Below are 16,501 nucleotides of genomic sequence, written 5' to 3'. Positions count from 1 at the left end.
ATTTGTGAATGGGAATCATGCTGTATTATCTTGTGTCGCAGTAACATAAGGCTGCAAACAGCCTGTTCTTTTTATGTGGATCTGCATCAGTTTTCACTAATCATTCAAAGTGAAAAGATGCTGATTTCTATAACTTGCATCTGAGCAGGCATCTAACAGCGAAGGAGCAGAAGAAACTTAAAGGTCAGTAAAAGGACAGCCTATTTAAAATGGAATACAAGCGAACAGAGGATAGAAAATCAAAAGCTCTGACTTATCAGCCGGCACAGTCATTTTCCTTCAAAGCATGTCTAGCTCAGATTCCTAGCAGCGGGTTTAGCTGACATCCAGATTTGCCCTCAGTGAGGGTTATTTTTTTATTTTTTAGTTTTTCATGTCAAAGCAAATTTAATGGTTAGCCCTGACATAAATCTTTTATGCTGAAGTTTTGAAAAAGCTGGCACAGCTTATCGCCTCTCACTTTTTCCATGACGGTTATTAAACAGGAAGGGGAGTCTTAAGAGAAGCAGCGGGCATACTAACCGTGTTGCGGAAATAAATCTCCCAGCTGTCAAAGGAAATGTCCAGCTGGTCCCAGACAACTTCCACAGAGGTTTCTCTCACTGACTTGAATCTTAAACCTTCTGGTTGTGGGAGATCTGCCAAAATGGAGGGAAAATAATTAGTCCTTTATTTTATTTTATTTTTTTTACCCCAGATGCAAGTTTTAAATAGTTAGCGCAGCAAAAATTGTGACGTACCTGTAACCACTCGTGCGCTGACAGGAATGCTCCTTTTGTTGCTCAGGACCGCGTAGACGCTGATCAGGTATTCAATGCCAGGTTCGAGCTCTTTAACGGTGGCAGCAGTTTTATCTCCAGGAACAGTGAACTCCATGAGGAGACCCCCGGGACTGGTGGGCACATATGTGATGAGGTACTCTGTGACCAGCATCTCGTTGTTCCAGGACAGGTCCACGGTCTCGGTGCTGACTTCCCCGACAGTCAGGGTCTTAGGAGGAGACACTGGAATAAAGCAAAAGAAAAAGGATGTTGTGGTTTTGTTTTCAGATGGTTTCTCATGCTCTGTGTGTCGGCGAATATCCATTATGTGGCAGTAATGCAAACTCCAGACATACAATCTGGACGTGGTGTGACAAAAAAGACAAACCAAGAGCCTATTTTACATTCACCAAGAACAGTTTAGTGGGTAGTGACTAAGAATAGAAGAAAATCACATCACCCTGAGTTTGATTTTATATTCTCTTCAAGTTGACACGTGGAAACTCAGAAAGTAAAAGAGCAGAATCCTTCTGTGTGTGTGTGTGTGTGCGTGTGTGTGTGTGTGTGTGTGTGTGCGTGTGTTAACATTAGGAGCTTCTCACCTTCAGAGCAGTCCTCTCCGATGTACCCCTCATCGCAGAAGCACTGGCCATTCACGCAGCGGCCCTTATCCTGGCAGTTGTTGATGCAGCTCAGGTCTGCACAGCTCTCCCCTTCATATCCACTCTCACACAAACACCTCCCGTTGACACAGCGCCCCCTGTTGTTGCAATTGTCCGGACAAGCCAGCACAGAGCAGTCATCTCCCGTGTAGCCCTCCTGACAGAAGCACTTGCCGTCCAGACAGTGACCGCGTGCCAGGCAGTCATTGGGACAAGCTTTCTTGCCACAGTCTTCCCCGCTAAACCCTTCGTCGCAAATGCATTGCCCATCGACACAACGACCACGGTTTCTGCAGTTGTTCGGGCAACTCAGTTGACTGCAGTCGTCGCCGACGAAGCCTACGTGGCACACGCAGCGTCCTTTGATGCACTCCCCACGGCCGTAGCAGTTTGATGGGCAGATGCGTACGCTACAGTCTTCACCCGCAAAGCCTTCGTCACAGACACACTGGCCATTGACACAGCGCCCCTTCAGCCGGCAGTTGTTCGGACAGGAAAGCTCGGCGCAGTCGTCTCCATCGAACCCAACATCACAAGAACACCGTCCGTTGATGCACTGACCTCTATTGTTGCAGTTATTCAGACACGCAAGCTGGCTGCAGTCCTCACCTTGATACTCTGAGTCACAGATGCAAAGTCCATTGAAGCACGTTCCTCTGCCATTGCAGTCATTCAGGCAGGTGAGCTGGGAGCAGTCTTCACCGCTGTACCCAGCAGTGCAAATACATTTGCCGTCAACACAAAACCCATTGCCGCGGCAATTGTTGGGGCAAGAGTGTTCTCCGCAGTCCTCCCCGCTGAAGCCCTCATCACAGTGGCAGGTGCCGTTCACACAGCGTCCGCGGTCGTAGCAGTCTTTGGGACAGATGAGTTCGGAGCAGTCAAAGCCCGTCCAAGGTTCGTCACACACGCAGTCTCCCTCCTCACAGCGACCGCGGCCCAGGCAGTTGTTCAAGCACCGGCTCTGAGAGCAGTCTTCGCCAAAGAAACCATCGGAACAGACACAAACGCCTCCCACGCAGTGGCCGTGGGCTCCGCACACCACATGGCAGGTCTCGAGGGCACAGTCGTCTCCGGCGAAGCCCTTATAGCACACACATTTTCCGTCCACACAGCGGCCACGGTCCTGGCATCTCCCAGGACACTCGGCCTCAGTGCAGTTGGGTCCCCTCCAGCCAGGATCGCATATGCAACCACAGGTTTCAGAGCTGTAGTTTCCATGGCCATTGCAGTACGGTTTGGTTCCCAACTCACCTATACAGAAAAAAAAGGACGAAGAAATTGATTTGCAGAGTGTCTCATCGCATTGGCACAACATTTCACCACAAGGTTTATTAAAATGTAATTCATGAGATGTTGGGCCGTACTTTAGAGACAGAGTTACACTCCCACAATAAAACCTAAACCACTCCAAACAGATGAATCAAACAGATGTACTTTATACTGAGGGAGACTCAGGGGATTATGCGATATATCTGAAAAGCTTTTTTCATTGTGAAATTTCAACAAATACAGGAATCTATTTCTTTGCTGGGTGACACTCCTACCTGTGAGCTGCTCACTGCTGCATTGATCCCTCAAAGCTGAAACTTCTCCTTCAAGCATCTCCAGGCGGCTCAGGAGGTCCTTCAGGCCTGGAAAGTCATCGGTGCAACCGCAGGCCTGCCGAGGTATGTTAATGCGATGGGTGAACACAATCTGGTTTTCCCCATTAAGTGTATGTTCGGTGACATGATGGGCCGGAGGGACTGACGCTACGTCTTTGGGATGGACCTGTGTGTCCTCTGATGCCTCCAGGTCCACCGAGCACAGGGAACTTGCAGGAACGTTGATGTTATAAACATGGCTGAAAACCATTGGGTGGCCTACACTGGGAAGGGTGTCATTGTGTTCTGCGTGGGGAGAAAGAGTCTGTCGTCGATGGCGGAGGACTTTCTTGACAAGCCCAGCAGTCGATAAACTCATCAAAGTAAACAGAAGAAGGCAGCCCAGAAGACTTTGTGCGCCCATGATAGATGTCGGGCAAGATACAGGTGAAAAGATATCTGTTTGGACCTCTGACCTGAGGGGCAATCCTGGCTCCAGTGGACAGTCTGAAAAGACCAAAGGTAAAGTGCAATTGCGTAAATTTGTCAGTACAATGAAAGCATTACGACTGCACAGTAGAGACTAATAGAAACGATAGTCTGGTAAAAATCAGCCCCTTGTTCTGTGCTTTGGTTTGTACAGCTACGAAGCTAACCAGAATTTGCCTGTTCTTTAATCAACTATGCCCCACTGTGAACGGAAATGCATCAAGCTCTTCAAGGCGGCTGTTCATGTTAACTCAGGCAGACTACAATTCTAAATTAGCGCCTTTTTGTTATCTAGGGAATGACTATTCAGCATTTATTAATAAGTTGACTGACGTGACACCAGTATATAGCAGAATAGCATAGGTTGATCTAGCATTGATGAAAATTTGAATTCTGATTAGAGACACCAAAGCAATAGAAAAACTGGAATTGAAATCTTTTCAAAAAAACAAAGGTCCCCCTCTTTCACCATTTTCAAAATTTACACTGAAGCAGCAAGTCGTTTTCACCGACAAATGCTGGAGAAAATTATGTTCAGCTTGACAAACATATCTCTAAACAACATTTCTGAATCATCACCGGTTAATTTTCAGAAGTCAAAGCAAAAACGAAAATCAAAGAATTTCAAATGGTATTACAATATGCATAGCAACTCAAAAGGCAGAGTAAAATTTTAATGAGGTTTAATTTTGCAACAAGTGACAGACAAATAAGTTAGGAAGGAAAAGATTTTCAGTCCACGGTAAGGTTTTTATCTGCAAACAATATCTGCATGGTAGTTTGCTGAACATCCTTTGTCTTATACACTGCTCAAAAAAATAAAGGGAACATTTCACTTTAATTTTGTGTGTGGCTCCAAATCCAGGCCTCCATTGGTTAATAAATTTGATTTCCATTGATTTTTGTGTGATTTTGTTGTCAGCACATTCAACTTTGTACAGAACAAAGTATTCAATGAGAATATTTCATTCATTCAGATCTAGGATGTGTTATTTGAGTGTTCCCTTTATTTTTTGAGCAGTGTATTTTACTGCTTGGATCAGTAAACCAGCAGCAAATGCTTCCCATTTTGTAATATGGGTAAGCTAAGCAAAGACTATTATGTCTGCACATTTTGTGTGCATCCACAGGCTAAAGTGAACGATGTTTGGGGCTATCAATGTCAAAACAAACCACAGATACATAATAGAAAATACGTTTCGAGCATGCTGGAAAATGTTATGCATCCCTAAAAATGTCTCAAGACGAAAGAATCCACAGCTGTGCTGGCACGTCAGCGTCTTATGGATTTCACGCGTGAATGTAGAAATGTCTCAGCTGTTTTGATTCAGCAGAACTTACAATTACAGCAGGGGAAAAATAGTAAAAAAAAAAAAAAAAATCCTAATTCACTCCATCCACTGATGCACCCACAAGTTTTTTGTTTCTTTTAACACCTGGACAACGACAACACCCTGATTCGGAGGAGTCAAGCAACAAGCTCCTGCCGCACCGTGGGAAAACCTTGTAATGAGTTTCTTCAGCATTTGAGTAATGACAGATGACTGAAAATGGATAGAGAAGCCCATTGTGATGAATGACCTCTTCCTCATGACTGGAAACAGCTTCCCTCAGGTTTTTTTTTTTAGGTTACATGACAACCGACGATGATGCTGTGTGAAACATTTTATCCTCAATCTGTCTGCGAATGACATTGAGACTGGTTCTTACAGTCTGCTGCTTTGTCTGGTAGACATGTTACTCCTTTACATCAAGCTGCATATTGGCAGAGCTTTAAGGATTGTGTCATGTCTTTTTTCTTATTAGTAGCATCTGTTCAGAAGAACTAAAAGAAAAACCCTTGTAGACAGAGGACCAGTACCTGCACTTTTATAAAAAATAAAATAAAAAAGGACCATGATGTGCACCTGGGTTGAGACTGACTCGTATGGGTACAATTCGGAACTTCAACAAAGAAAAACATCTTCAGACGATTTTACTGAACGTTTGTTGCATCTCCGTTGCCATGACAGTAAACTTGTATGTCTTGCCTCTTCTAAATTTGAAAAGACATTATTATACCACAGGGACACAAACACTCCAAACAGTTCCTCACGAACACGAATCCAAAAAAAAAAAAAAATCCAAAAAAAAAAAAAATAATAATCTAAGTCTTTTCCACATCCTTTTTATGAGAAACCCAAAAAAGCCAAAACCATGCCATTCCTAAGGCTTTACAGTTCAGCAGGAAATGCGAATTTAGACCAAGTAAAAATCCACACAACAGTGAGTGAAACAATGAAATGAAAAAAAGAAAAGCCTCATAAATTTCAAATAAACCTGTGCAATCTCTGTACTGGGATGAGTTCAGGGGAAACTCATCCCAGTACCAGAGTTTCCCCTGAACCTTTAATCTGACAATCAAATATGAATATATTTCTTCCAAAATGTGAGGAAAATTGGTTGTGCTGAATTTTCCTGCAAGGACCGCCAAAAAATTTACTGTCGAGGAAAGACAATACAGCAGAGGGAGAAGAGTTTCAGGCTGTGGAGATCTTTGAATTTACCTCGTGTCTCATCACGTGGTGATGAGAAAAGAATGAAACCACTTTCTTTCCCATCGCACCATGGTGCCTATAAAAACCTCTCCTCAGTCTCATCTTTTTTTTTTACTGTACTCATCATTGGTGTCACCTCCCTGGCACCATTGCCAGCATTTCTGCTATTCTTTACATTTAACAACAGATATAAAAAATAAAAAAAAATTATTGGAGTTTCACAATTTCTCACACATCTGGTTGAATGGCCTGGGATGTGAGTGAAAGCTGTAAATCTAAAAACTTGGTTCTGAAGTATACATTTTTGGATCCCCCTCTAGAAAAAAACATTACCGCAACAAAGATAATTTGTGGTCCTCAAGGTACAGAACAGATCCCATAAAGTCCCCAGGAGGGCTCCCATTGCATGGGTTTGGATGCAGTTCACTCCTGATTTTGGACTTTGCTTGCATAACGCAAAAACATGTTTTATTAGCTCTTTTGGCCAAATATAAAATGAGGAAAATATTCACGAATGTCTTACGTGCATCGCTGAATATTTACTGTGTGGCAGACATGATGGAAGTAAATTTTGGTCTGAAGAGCTTTCATACGAGTTGTAAAGTTATCCAAGTGGAAGGCAAAGTTATGTAATAGGAATGAGGTAATAAATAAAATCTAAACAAGCAAAATATTAACTTTGTAAGTCAGAAAATTCCATAAGGTGTTCTTACCTGACTTTCTAAAAAAACGTAGCTGTTTTTGTGATATAGATAAATTAGACAGACATTTAGAGTTAGCTAGATAGCTAGCTAGAGCGAAGCTAGATAGGCAAGAACAGAGCTAGCTACAATGAAGATAGCTAGATAGTTAGCTAGATAGACGATAGAGCGAAGCAAGCCAGCTAGTTAGCTAGCTATAAAACATTGTGGCTAAACAATAACCACAAGACATGTTGGAAGCTTGTATTTGCTAACCTGGCTTTTCATGCTGCTAGCTTCTTCTTCTCTAAATGCTCTTCTAGCTCATGTTGCAAGAGTCCTTTCTCTATGCTAACATATGACTGCTCCGGCAGACGAAGGTAGCACCATGAACGAGACTTGAGGAGGTTCATATAAGGAAGCAGTGTTTTTGCGGCGATGCCTTAACACATCTGCAGGTGTGACCCCAATTAAGAAAACTATCTCAAGCTAACAAACGCATTACAACAGAGGGGGGCTTTCGCTAATAAAAAAAAGTATTGACCTTTTGCACCTGGTCATGCTCTCTGGAACTCTGTGGTGTGAATTCAGGCAAAGCTTGGGATTTGATCTACGTGTCAGGAGGGAGCAGGTATGGCTCGGTTTCTTAGCTGGTTAATTCCAACTTTTATAAATGAGTCCCAACCAGGTCTGTTATGTTCACAGACAAATTACCTTGAGTAGAACAAGTAGGAGCCTTGAATAAACTGGCAAAAACAACTGGAAAACTATTTAAGTTGCTATTTTCAATACTCCTTTCCCTCACGACGTCCATCATGGCGCCTGGTGTGATTAAGTGACAGTTGCAAAGGGTCAGTAGAGTTAGTGCAAATTTCTCACTCATTATTCTACCATTAAAGCTGCAGTATGTAACTTTTACTAAAAATTTATTATTTTTACATCTTTGTTAAAACTGTCACTATGTTGTGTGACAGTTTAATATGAGACAGATAATCTGTGAAAAGATGGATCTCCTTCACCTCCTCCTAGTGCTACTATTGCACAATTATTGTGCTTCATTTACCACTTATGAAGTTCTTCCTGTCAGCAATCGGAGGTTTATTTCTCCCATGACTGTGACTCTGGCTCCTTGCTGAAGCTCCTGCAGTGCATGTAGCATACGCACCAGGCGGAAAGCCAAACTGACCACAACACATATGTAGAAATCATGTTTCCATCCATTTAACCTGTAGCAGTATTAGAACTGCATGACAGCGTAATCACGGCCTCTTCAGCTGCCTGGTTTTCACAACAGTTCTTCGTAGCTTACAGCCTTAACACATTTTAAAAACATCCTCCAAGTTTACAGTTTGTAGAAAACGAGAGACACAAAAAGAATAGATATTGCTATAATCCAAATTTAAGGGAATTGCTTGGTTGTTTTATGAAGCAACTGCCACTTTTCAGAGACACGCAGACACTGTGTTTATGTGACGTTTCTGGATAGTGTGTGCAAGCATCGGTTGTTGCAGTAAAACTCCCCAGAATGCATCATTCAGAGCAGAACGGGGTGAACTAAGGACATCTTTTTTGACACTCAGACATGGGAAGACAATTTTGGGAGAAAAACTGAAGCTCTAATATAACCTGAGCATTAAGCTATAATCCATTCACCGTAGCTTTAGTGCCTTTTCCCTCCATGTTGGCAGCATCAGGAAAACTTTCCCACGTGGAAAAAATAAATAAATATTGGGAATTTTGGCTGTGGACTGACGACATCTGTTTTGCAAAGTCAAGGAGAGAAAAAAAAAGAAACTCCATGAAGGTGCTTGTCATGTATCCAGACAGAGAAAAGAAGGTTAATCTCAAATTACAAACCGCAGGGGCGCTTCGGTCACGTCTGCACAATCGGTTCCTATGAGTGACGCAGCGCTGACACACACACACCCCGCGGCGCGCTCCCGGCCCAACACACTCCTCGTTGGAAACACTGAGTGTCGGGGACCCGGTGGTCAGCAGAAAACAAGTACTGCGCTTGGTTTTCTGTGGGTTTGTTTGTGCACATTTGTTTAGTTTCCATGCATTCGGAAATCCTCATCCTTTTAACATCTGGCACAGCTGGAAACGATCTCGCGCCGCTTAACAGGAGCAGTCGCTGCGGCCGATGTAACGATAGAAAACAATGCAGCAGCTGATTACCTGATAAGTTTCAACCGGGCACGCCTGGATGACAAACATCCTCAGAGGAGGCGAGAAGTTTTTAGCCGTTTTTGGAAAACTGTCTACAAAATTAATGACTAACGCTGTTTGAATTGTAGTCAGTACTTTGCGAAACGATTCATTCCTTTTGAGTGTTTTTCACGCTTTTGCAACATCACAACCACATTCTTCATTGGATTTTACGCGATAAATCAGCATAAAGCCGTGTGTAATCTTTCCCACAATCTGTTGCTCCTAGTGCTAACTAGAAACAACCAATCAGAGCCAGGAGGCGGGTCTTAGTGCTGTCAATCACCTTCGTATAACCCTACTTAACCCCATTGTTCTCTGACAGCTAGCCTGCCGTGAATGCAAAGGCTAGTTAGCATGGCCACTGATGATGGCAGATAAACAGTTCCTGTAAACCTGTAAGTAGTGTCTCCACCATTAGCACATTTGGCAGCACGTAGACAAGCCTGATTGACAGCACTGAGACCCTTCCCCTGGCTCTGATTGGTTGTTTTTGGTCAGGAGTGTTGCATTTTTTTAGACAGCAGTATCAGCTGTGGGAGGAGATGGAGGACCTCAAATATTTTCATAGTTATAAAAAAAATTATTATATTATTATATTATATTATTATAACTTACAGGTTACAGACAGTTTTAACAAATATGTTTAAAAAAAACCTCTTTTTTTGTATGAGTTATAGACTGCACGTTTAAATCCGTCTTGGTTTGTGTCTACCACACGTCTAAAAGTTGCCTCATCCTTTTCGCAAACGACTTTAATCTCTGGTCAGTTTGGCTGAAAATCATATACAAAAAAAGCCATTTTTAATTCACCCGCAATTTCTGAAACAAATTTCAGCCTGGATTTTTTTCCAGATCACTCAAACGAGTGACTTGGCTTTGACTTAAAGCATCTGATTATACCTCTGACTGCATATTTATGGCCATTTTGCCATGGGAAGGTGAACCTCTGCCCCAGCGCCAGCTCTTTTTTCCAGTCTCAAACAGGTTTTCATCCAGGATCGCCCTGTATTTGTCGTGCTGTGTGGGACTTTGATGCGTGTAATGAGCCACACATGGTTTATTTTTCTGTTCAAACTTTTCGAGTGTTTAATTAGGTTCAGTGTTTTGGTTTTCCTGTGCTTTGATATTTTTCTGTTTCCTTGCGCTCAATTTCGTTCAGTCTGGTCACGTTCCTCCCTCGGTTTCCTCAGCCCCTCGACACCAGCAGTTTCTCCGTTTATTGTACTCACATTGGTTCCCATGTTGATAATTACCACCCCACCTGATAATGTGATCATTCATCATTGTTCCTGCGATTCCGGTTGTTTTCCCTTCATGTTTTTACTGTGAAGTATTTTCCTTATCAGGCGTCATTTTCGCCATTCACCTGCCTACATCAGAATTTGAGCTTGCTCAGCTCCGTACAATTAGCTTTCCCTGAGTAAAAATAATCCACAGAGCATAATGCAGCCACTACCGTGTTTCACAGTGCGGCTGGTGTGTTCATAGTTGGGTGAGGATTTATTCTTCTTGCAGACAAAAGTTTGCCTCTGGGATAAACGTGTAGCAATAAGCAATAAATCAATTAATCACATGATGCATTAAAAAGGACTTAGATCATTTGTATTCTGATATTTTATATTTTTGATTCCAGACTTCATAATCCATTTCCTTTATGGTTTTGGTAGTGTGTGCTTTTTCTTTAGCATTTTTGATCTCTTTGTTTATTTTTTTTATTATCATTTTATTAGATATTTAAAATATCTTTCAGTTTCCGCGTTATTTATTATCTTTTTAATTGAAATTAGACCACAAACTTGCAGTATTATGCCATTATCAATATATTCTGGGCCAGACTTTACATATGGGCTAACAGAGGCAGTAGCCCAGGGCGCAAAGTTTTGGGGCGCCCCAAAGATCTGGAATGTTTTTGTAATGTTGTTGTATCTAATAGAAAACTCTTATATGAAGTTTGTCTTTTTAATGTTACATTTCTACAAATTAATACAATACAAAAATATATGAAAATTCTGAACGTACAGCACATCTGACATGGGACTTTCTAAACCTGCTGATGTATAGACCTACTTATTAATGTTTTTTTTTATGAGTGAATAGTTTATTTATTTATTTTTTTAATTTATTTTGGCACCAAAGCCAGCTCTGTCCCCAGAGCCCTCATCCTTCTAATCATGGCCCTGACCCTATGGATTGAAAATCATTTCAAGATAACGATTTATCATTTATCGCAATAATTACTGGTATAATTTATTGTCCAGTAAAATTTGCCATCATGACCCTGGGACAAAAATAATGTGTACAATCAGTTTCTCCCTGATCCGTCTTAATGAACCTGTTTGATGACTGTTGTTCTCAAACCAACCCTCACAGAGCTGTCTATTAGCAAATTGCACTTGATTTTATTAAGTGTGTCAGAGTAAAGGGGGCTCAACTCAATTGAATTGGAAATACTCCTGATATTTCTTTGTAAAAATCATAGAGAACCATGCAAGCTTTTTTTCCCACTTCAAAATTATTTGGTGTCAATTTGAAGCGGAAAATAATTTTCTTGGACTAAAATGTGATTCCACTAAATATCAGAAGAAACGCTTCTAGAGCTGAAGGTCGTACGCTGAAACAGAGACTGGTATTACATAACACAACGCTCTGTTGAAAGTGCCTCTAAAAAGAAACAGATACACTTTAAAAAAAAAGAAAAACCTCCTTCACCTTTTTGCAGCCTGTTGCAGTCACTCCTAACCAGAAGCTGAGGAATAATCTAAACACCTTCAACAGGAAAAACATGGAGGTGTGTGAAGGTGAGTTACGATCTGCCCTCCTGATGCCCCCCGGGTGTCTGGAATGTGTTTAGGAGCTGAAACCCATCTGGGGATCTGGAGGTTTGGAGGGGTTGGGGGGATGTGAGCTCACATCTTAGGGATCCAGGCTCACACCAAAAAGCTCCCCTGGCTCCTCTGTGGGAAACAGAAATCTACGCTAATGGACAGGACTTAAAAGAAGAAACGATTATGATTCTCATCAGTTGAGCGTGAACTGGAACCTGTGACTCAAACTTTCCACCAAAAAAATAATAAAAAATCTCAAATCAATCACATTTGGACTTCAATTCAGCTCAACTAAAATGGACTTGATGGGAGAAGGTGTTTTTTTTCCCCTCTCTCTGATTGCTGCCCACTTTTTATTTCATTTCATTTCAGCTTCATGGTGGGGGGAAAAAAACTGGATTTGGTGAATAATGAAGCTGCAAAATCTCAGCAGATGGGGGGATTTCATGACTCCCCCCCACGCGACATGCACTGATTTTATTTGATCTTTCCAGGAACTGAAGTCAAACTTGACAACTTGTGCACCCAGTAGGGGCAAAAACTGGAAAATAGAGATCTCTTCTGCACATCTGCAACATCCGAAACAATAGGAAGCTCTTTTGTTTTTTTTTTGCTCTTATGTATTATGAATGTCTCTTCTTACCTGTGTTTGGTGTGATCAGATCAGATCAGATTTTCTGCATTCAACACGTGGAGCTCCTCCAGATTCCTTCCTATTCAGCTTGGCTTTCTTGAGGGGAAAGGAGGATAACAAGAAGAAGAAGAAGAAAGGAGGATGCTTCGCTCCGTCTTCCGTCGCTGCTCCGAGCAAGGTGGCAGACAGCTCTGTCAATCCTCCCTCAGCCAGAGCTCCTTATCTTCCCTCAGCGCTCACAGCTCAGGCTGGGGCTCAGCTCCGATTCTGACAGGGAGAGTGAGTCAAAGAGAAAAAAAAGGAAAAGAAAAGAAAAGCAGAGAGAGAGGGAGGGAAAGAGAGGGAGAATTGGTGTGGGAGGAAATGTCTTTTAAAGCCTGAGGAGTGTTTAGGTCAGACACGAATTGCTTTTTAAACTCCAGCCCCTTAAATAGCCATCATTCTCCCTCCCTTCTTGCTGTTTTTTTTTGCCACCCTGTCCTTCCCTCTCCGTCTCCCTCCGCTGCAGCTAATGGGTGCAGAGCTGGCCTGCTGCCTCTAAATGAGATGCCACTGTTACCGGGAGTCATGACAGGAAAAGAGTGGACCTTGTGGTTGTGTAGGAAAATTAGAGGCGGAGTGTGGGGGGGGGAGAAAGGAGAGCAAAATGAGAGAGGAAAGTCGAGGAAAGGCTGCAGACAGCATGGCAGACGTCTACCTTCAGGCGATTTTACTTTATTATAATGATGTGGGATTGTCTGACTTGATGATTAAAGCAGGGAAGTGTTTGTAAAGTTTACTGAAACCGTTGTTGTCTGCAGTGGATAAGAAGCTCAAATCTGCAGGGTTTTAATGATGTAAGAGAACCAAAATGACCTTTTATTACGTTTAATTAAAGCTCAAAAACAAGGCGAAATCTCTTCATCTCTATCTCTAAAAGATTTTTGTTTTTCGAGTTCCTGAGCATACCGTGGTACGACAGCGAGTTAGAGCCACTGAACATAGAAGAAAAAGAGTTAGTTTACGCCAACCCCCCCCCACAAAGAAAAACTTTTTTACATCTCGGGAGTCACGTGATCAACATCCAGATGCTTTCACTGGCGCAAACCATGAAGAAGAAGACAACAGGAAGTGATTGGAGTCTCATGGCTGGTGTGTTGTTTTTTGTAAGGTTTTATTGGCTCTAGTGGCCTTTATTTGATAGTTAGGTGACAGGAAAGTGGGTAATGAGAGAAGGGGAAGACATGCGTCAAAGGTCGCCAGGCTGGGAATCAAACCTGGGACATCCATGTCGAGGACTGAGGCCTCCTCCATATGTGGGCTGTGCTTAACCCCTGCGCCACCACAGCACAACTCCTGGTGTGTTTTTTAATGACTTATTGTGTGAACTCACTTATTCACGTGGGAGTTTAATTGCTTTTATTATTTCAGGGAGACACCGTAATTGTGTAATGTAGTTTTTTTTTTTTTTCAGCAGGACCTCGACAGAGATTTGCGCACATTTGTAAAGGAAACGCAGCTACGTCCAGTTCCTGAGAACCGCTCCTTTCTCTGGACATGAGACAGCCGTCACACACAGACGGCGTTTAGAAGAAATACCAGCAGAGACACTGGCGTCCCTGCAACAACTCAAAAAGTGCAACAACCTGTCACAGGAAATGCTGGTCATGTTCTACATGGCCATTACTCAGTCTGCCCTGTGTTCATCTGTGACTGTGTGGTTTGGCTCATCCATGAAACAGGAAAGGCCGGACGGCAACGAGCAGTCATGTCTGGAAAGAGGGAGTTTATCTGTCCTCCGTCCAGGACTTGAACAAATCTGGAATCAGGAAAAAGGGGAACCAACGTCTCTGCAGACCCCACACATGCTGGACACCAACCGTTTATCTTCAGGTTGGCGATACACAAAACCCAGCTGCTTTCTGACGAACAAACCGATACCATACATGAAAGTTTTGGATCAAAATCACCAAGTTAAAGGAAAGTTGAAAGAACTAAAATCAAGCACATAAAGCAATGCTATTATTTTCTTCCCCTTTTTTTCTTTTTTGTAGAACAGGGATAATATTCATCGTAGATCCAAAACTTCAAAATGATTTTACACATGTGTCGTAGTAAAAGAAAGGCATCCGTCTTTCAAATAGTTTTGACCTCAGTTGAACAGATTTATCTGCAGCTATAAAAACAGGATTTCTTTCAAAATGCTCACAATATTTATCCAAATTGAATGAAAATCTGATTTTTCGCTCATCTCTGGATAAATGTGGTTCTGTTCGTCTAGGTCGCAAAAAAGACAAATACTTTGTGTTGCACTTAATTTACATAGTAAGGAAATTACATCTGTCAGTTACGATTATTATAAATTATGTCGGTAACATTTTACTCTGACTATAAATAATTTTAAAAAAGGCTCAGTTTGCTTCAACCTGTGATGGATGAGGCAAATTCTTAGCATTTTTTAATCACAGCCACACAAATCAGTCCAAGGGCCACAAATGGCCCCCGGGCCGCCTTTTGGACCCCCCTGCCATCCATATTTGCTCTTCCTTTCTTTACACATGCATGTTTCAAAGAAAGGAAAAATAAAAATGCATTTGAAAACATGCAAAAAGTTCTGAGATTTTTTATTTTAAAAAAAAAATCTTTTTTATTTTTATTTTTTTTTTTTTACACCAATTAAAGGGATGTGTAGACTTTTTACCCGGCCAAAAAGACAGCAGTTCCTCTCCAGCTCTGTTACATAAGGTGAAGCTAAAGTTCATCCTCTCAGTATGGAGCGTGCCTCCTCCTGGTTGCACTGTTTCGGTTTAATCTGATAAATCACTGACAGACTGAAATCCATCTCTGGCTCCTCAAGGAAACATTTTTCCTCTCCTTGCTCTGACACTTTCTTTCTTTTTTCTTTTTTTCTCATGGATACATCTGAATTTACCAGATGGGCTGAGCGAAGAGCGGATGCATTCTTTACGTTGAACAACCCCGGCCGTGTCAGTTCCTGGAAATAATAAAAAAAAGAGGAAAAAAGCAGGATGCTCCACGGTCTGTAATGATATCACTTTTTGGAAGCTCAGTTGGTGTAAACAGATGATGCTCCAGCTTTTAGTTTATTCCTAAAGTACGAGGGAGTCGATTCAGCCAAGAGAGTGTGGTTATGACTAGAAATAAATGCGCTCGCTCATCTACATTTTATCTATTATTTATAGGAACTCCGACTGTAAACAAGGCCTCCCTGCGAGATAACGTTGGGAACTGTAATTTTTGCTGCTTTCTCCACCCGAAATGTAGAAAAAAAATCCAAAACGACAAACCTGAAGGAAAGAGAAACGTGGGCGTGGAATAAATCCAGATTAGGCTAATGGCACACAGGAGCTAAGTAGCTTTGTCAGTTTGCATTGCAAGAAGGACGAGAAACACGAGAAGCGCCTGGAAAATGAAGCAAAATGTCGCACGTTGAGAAAGTATTCACACCCAGAACTTTTTCTTAAGAATTTTCTCACTTCACAATAACGAGGTTTGTTTTTTCTTCCTATTTTTCAGCTTTAAGCGACGGCACAGTCAGTGGACTAAATGGGGGAGTTCTCTTAACCCGTCTTTCATATCTAGCTTCACTGACGAGACAGCAAGAGAGAAAGACAGAAAAAAGAAAGAAAACGAGACAAAAAGAAAGAGACAGAAAACCAGACACAACGACAAAGAAGAGAGGAAACAAAAAGGAAAGAGAGAAAGAAATTTGGTTTGAAAGTTTTCTCCAAACTAAAAGACAGAACTCTGCAGTGGTTGTTTTCTGTTTAGCATTTCCGTCCAATGGTTCGATGTCTCTTTTAACTCCACAGTCCACCAAAACATACATTAAAAATCACACTTGTAATATGACAAAATGTAAAAAAAAAAAATAATAAAATAAAATTCAAGGATGGTTTGGATGCTTTTCAGAACTGCTAAATATGCAGCTGAAGTCAAATTCAAGTCAAATCCTTGTTTGTCTTTTCAAACAAGGATCGATTTTTCAATCCCGACTCTGAAACCGTCTCTTTAACTCCACAAGTCCTCATGAAGTAGTCTGAAGAAAAATTGGAAAAAAATAAGAAAGTAAGCAGGTCGCATCATTCTCAAATTTAAGAATTTATTTATTTTTTG

At 41.7% G+C, this 16,501-nt stretch overlaps 1 protein-coding gene across 8 annotated transcripts in view; it reads right to left on the bottom strand.

The window, feature by feature from the left end:
* The window catches only part of tnca (tenascin Ca), a 62,965-nt gene that overhangs the window by 29,788 nt on the left and 16,676 nt on the right, over nt 1–16,501 (bottom strand). Inside the window, exons 2-6 of one of the 8 annotated variants that reach the window (XM_016662763.1) lie at nt 12,395–12,652; nt 2,971–3,516; nt 1,364–2,677; nt 741–1,004; nt 523–638 (exon numbers count right to left, since the gene is read on the bottom strand). In XM_016662763.1, coding sequence (XP_016518249.1) covers nt 523–638; nt 741–1,004; nt 1,364–2,677; nt 2,971–3,433 — 2,157 coding nt within the window. In that variant the 5' untranslated portion in view covers nt 3,434–3,516; nt 12,395–12,652. Of the gene's footprint in view, nt 1–522; nt 639–740; nt 1,005–1,363; nt 2,678–2,970; nt 3,517–12,394; nt 13,070–16,501 lie in introns of those variants that run through there. The other 7 variants (XM_016662761.1, XM_016662764.1, XM_016662765.1 and 4 more) reach the window with 7 other exon arrangements.

The sequence above is a fragment of the Poecilia formosa genome, unplaced genomic scaffold, assembly GCF_000485575.1.
Source record: "Poecilia formosa unplaced genomic scaffold, Poecilia_formosa-5.1.2 Scaffold389, whole genome shotgun sequence".
In the NCBI taxonomy this organism is placed as follows: Eukaryota; Metazoa; Chordata; class Actinopteri; order Cyprinodontiformes; family Poeciliidae; genus Poecilia; species Poecilia formosa.
Note: the sequence above shows the minus strand (reverse complement) of the source record. Positions and strands in the feature narration are given on the sequence as shown.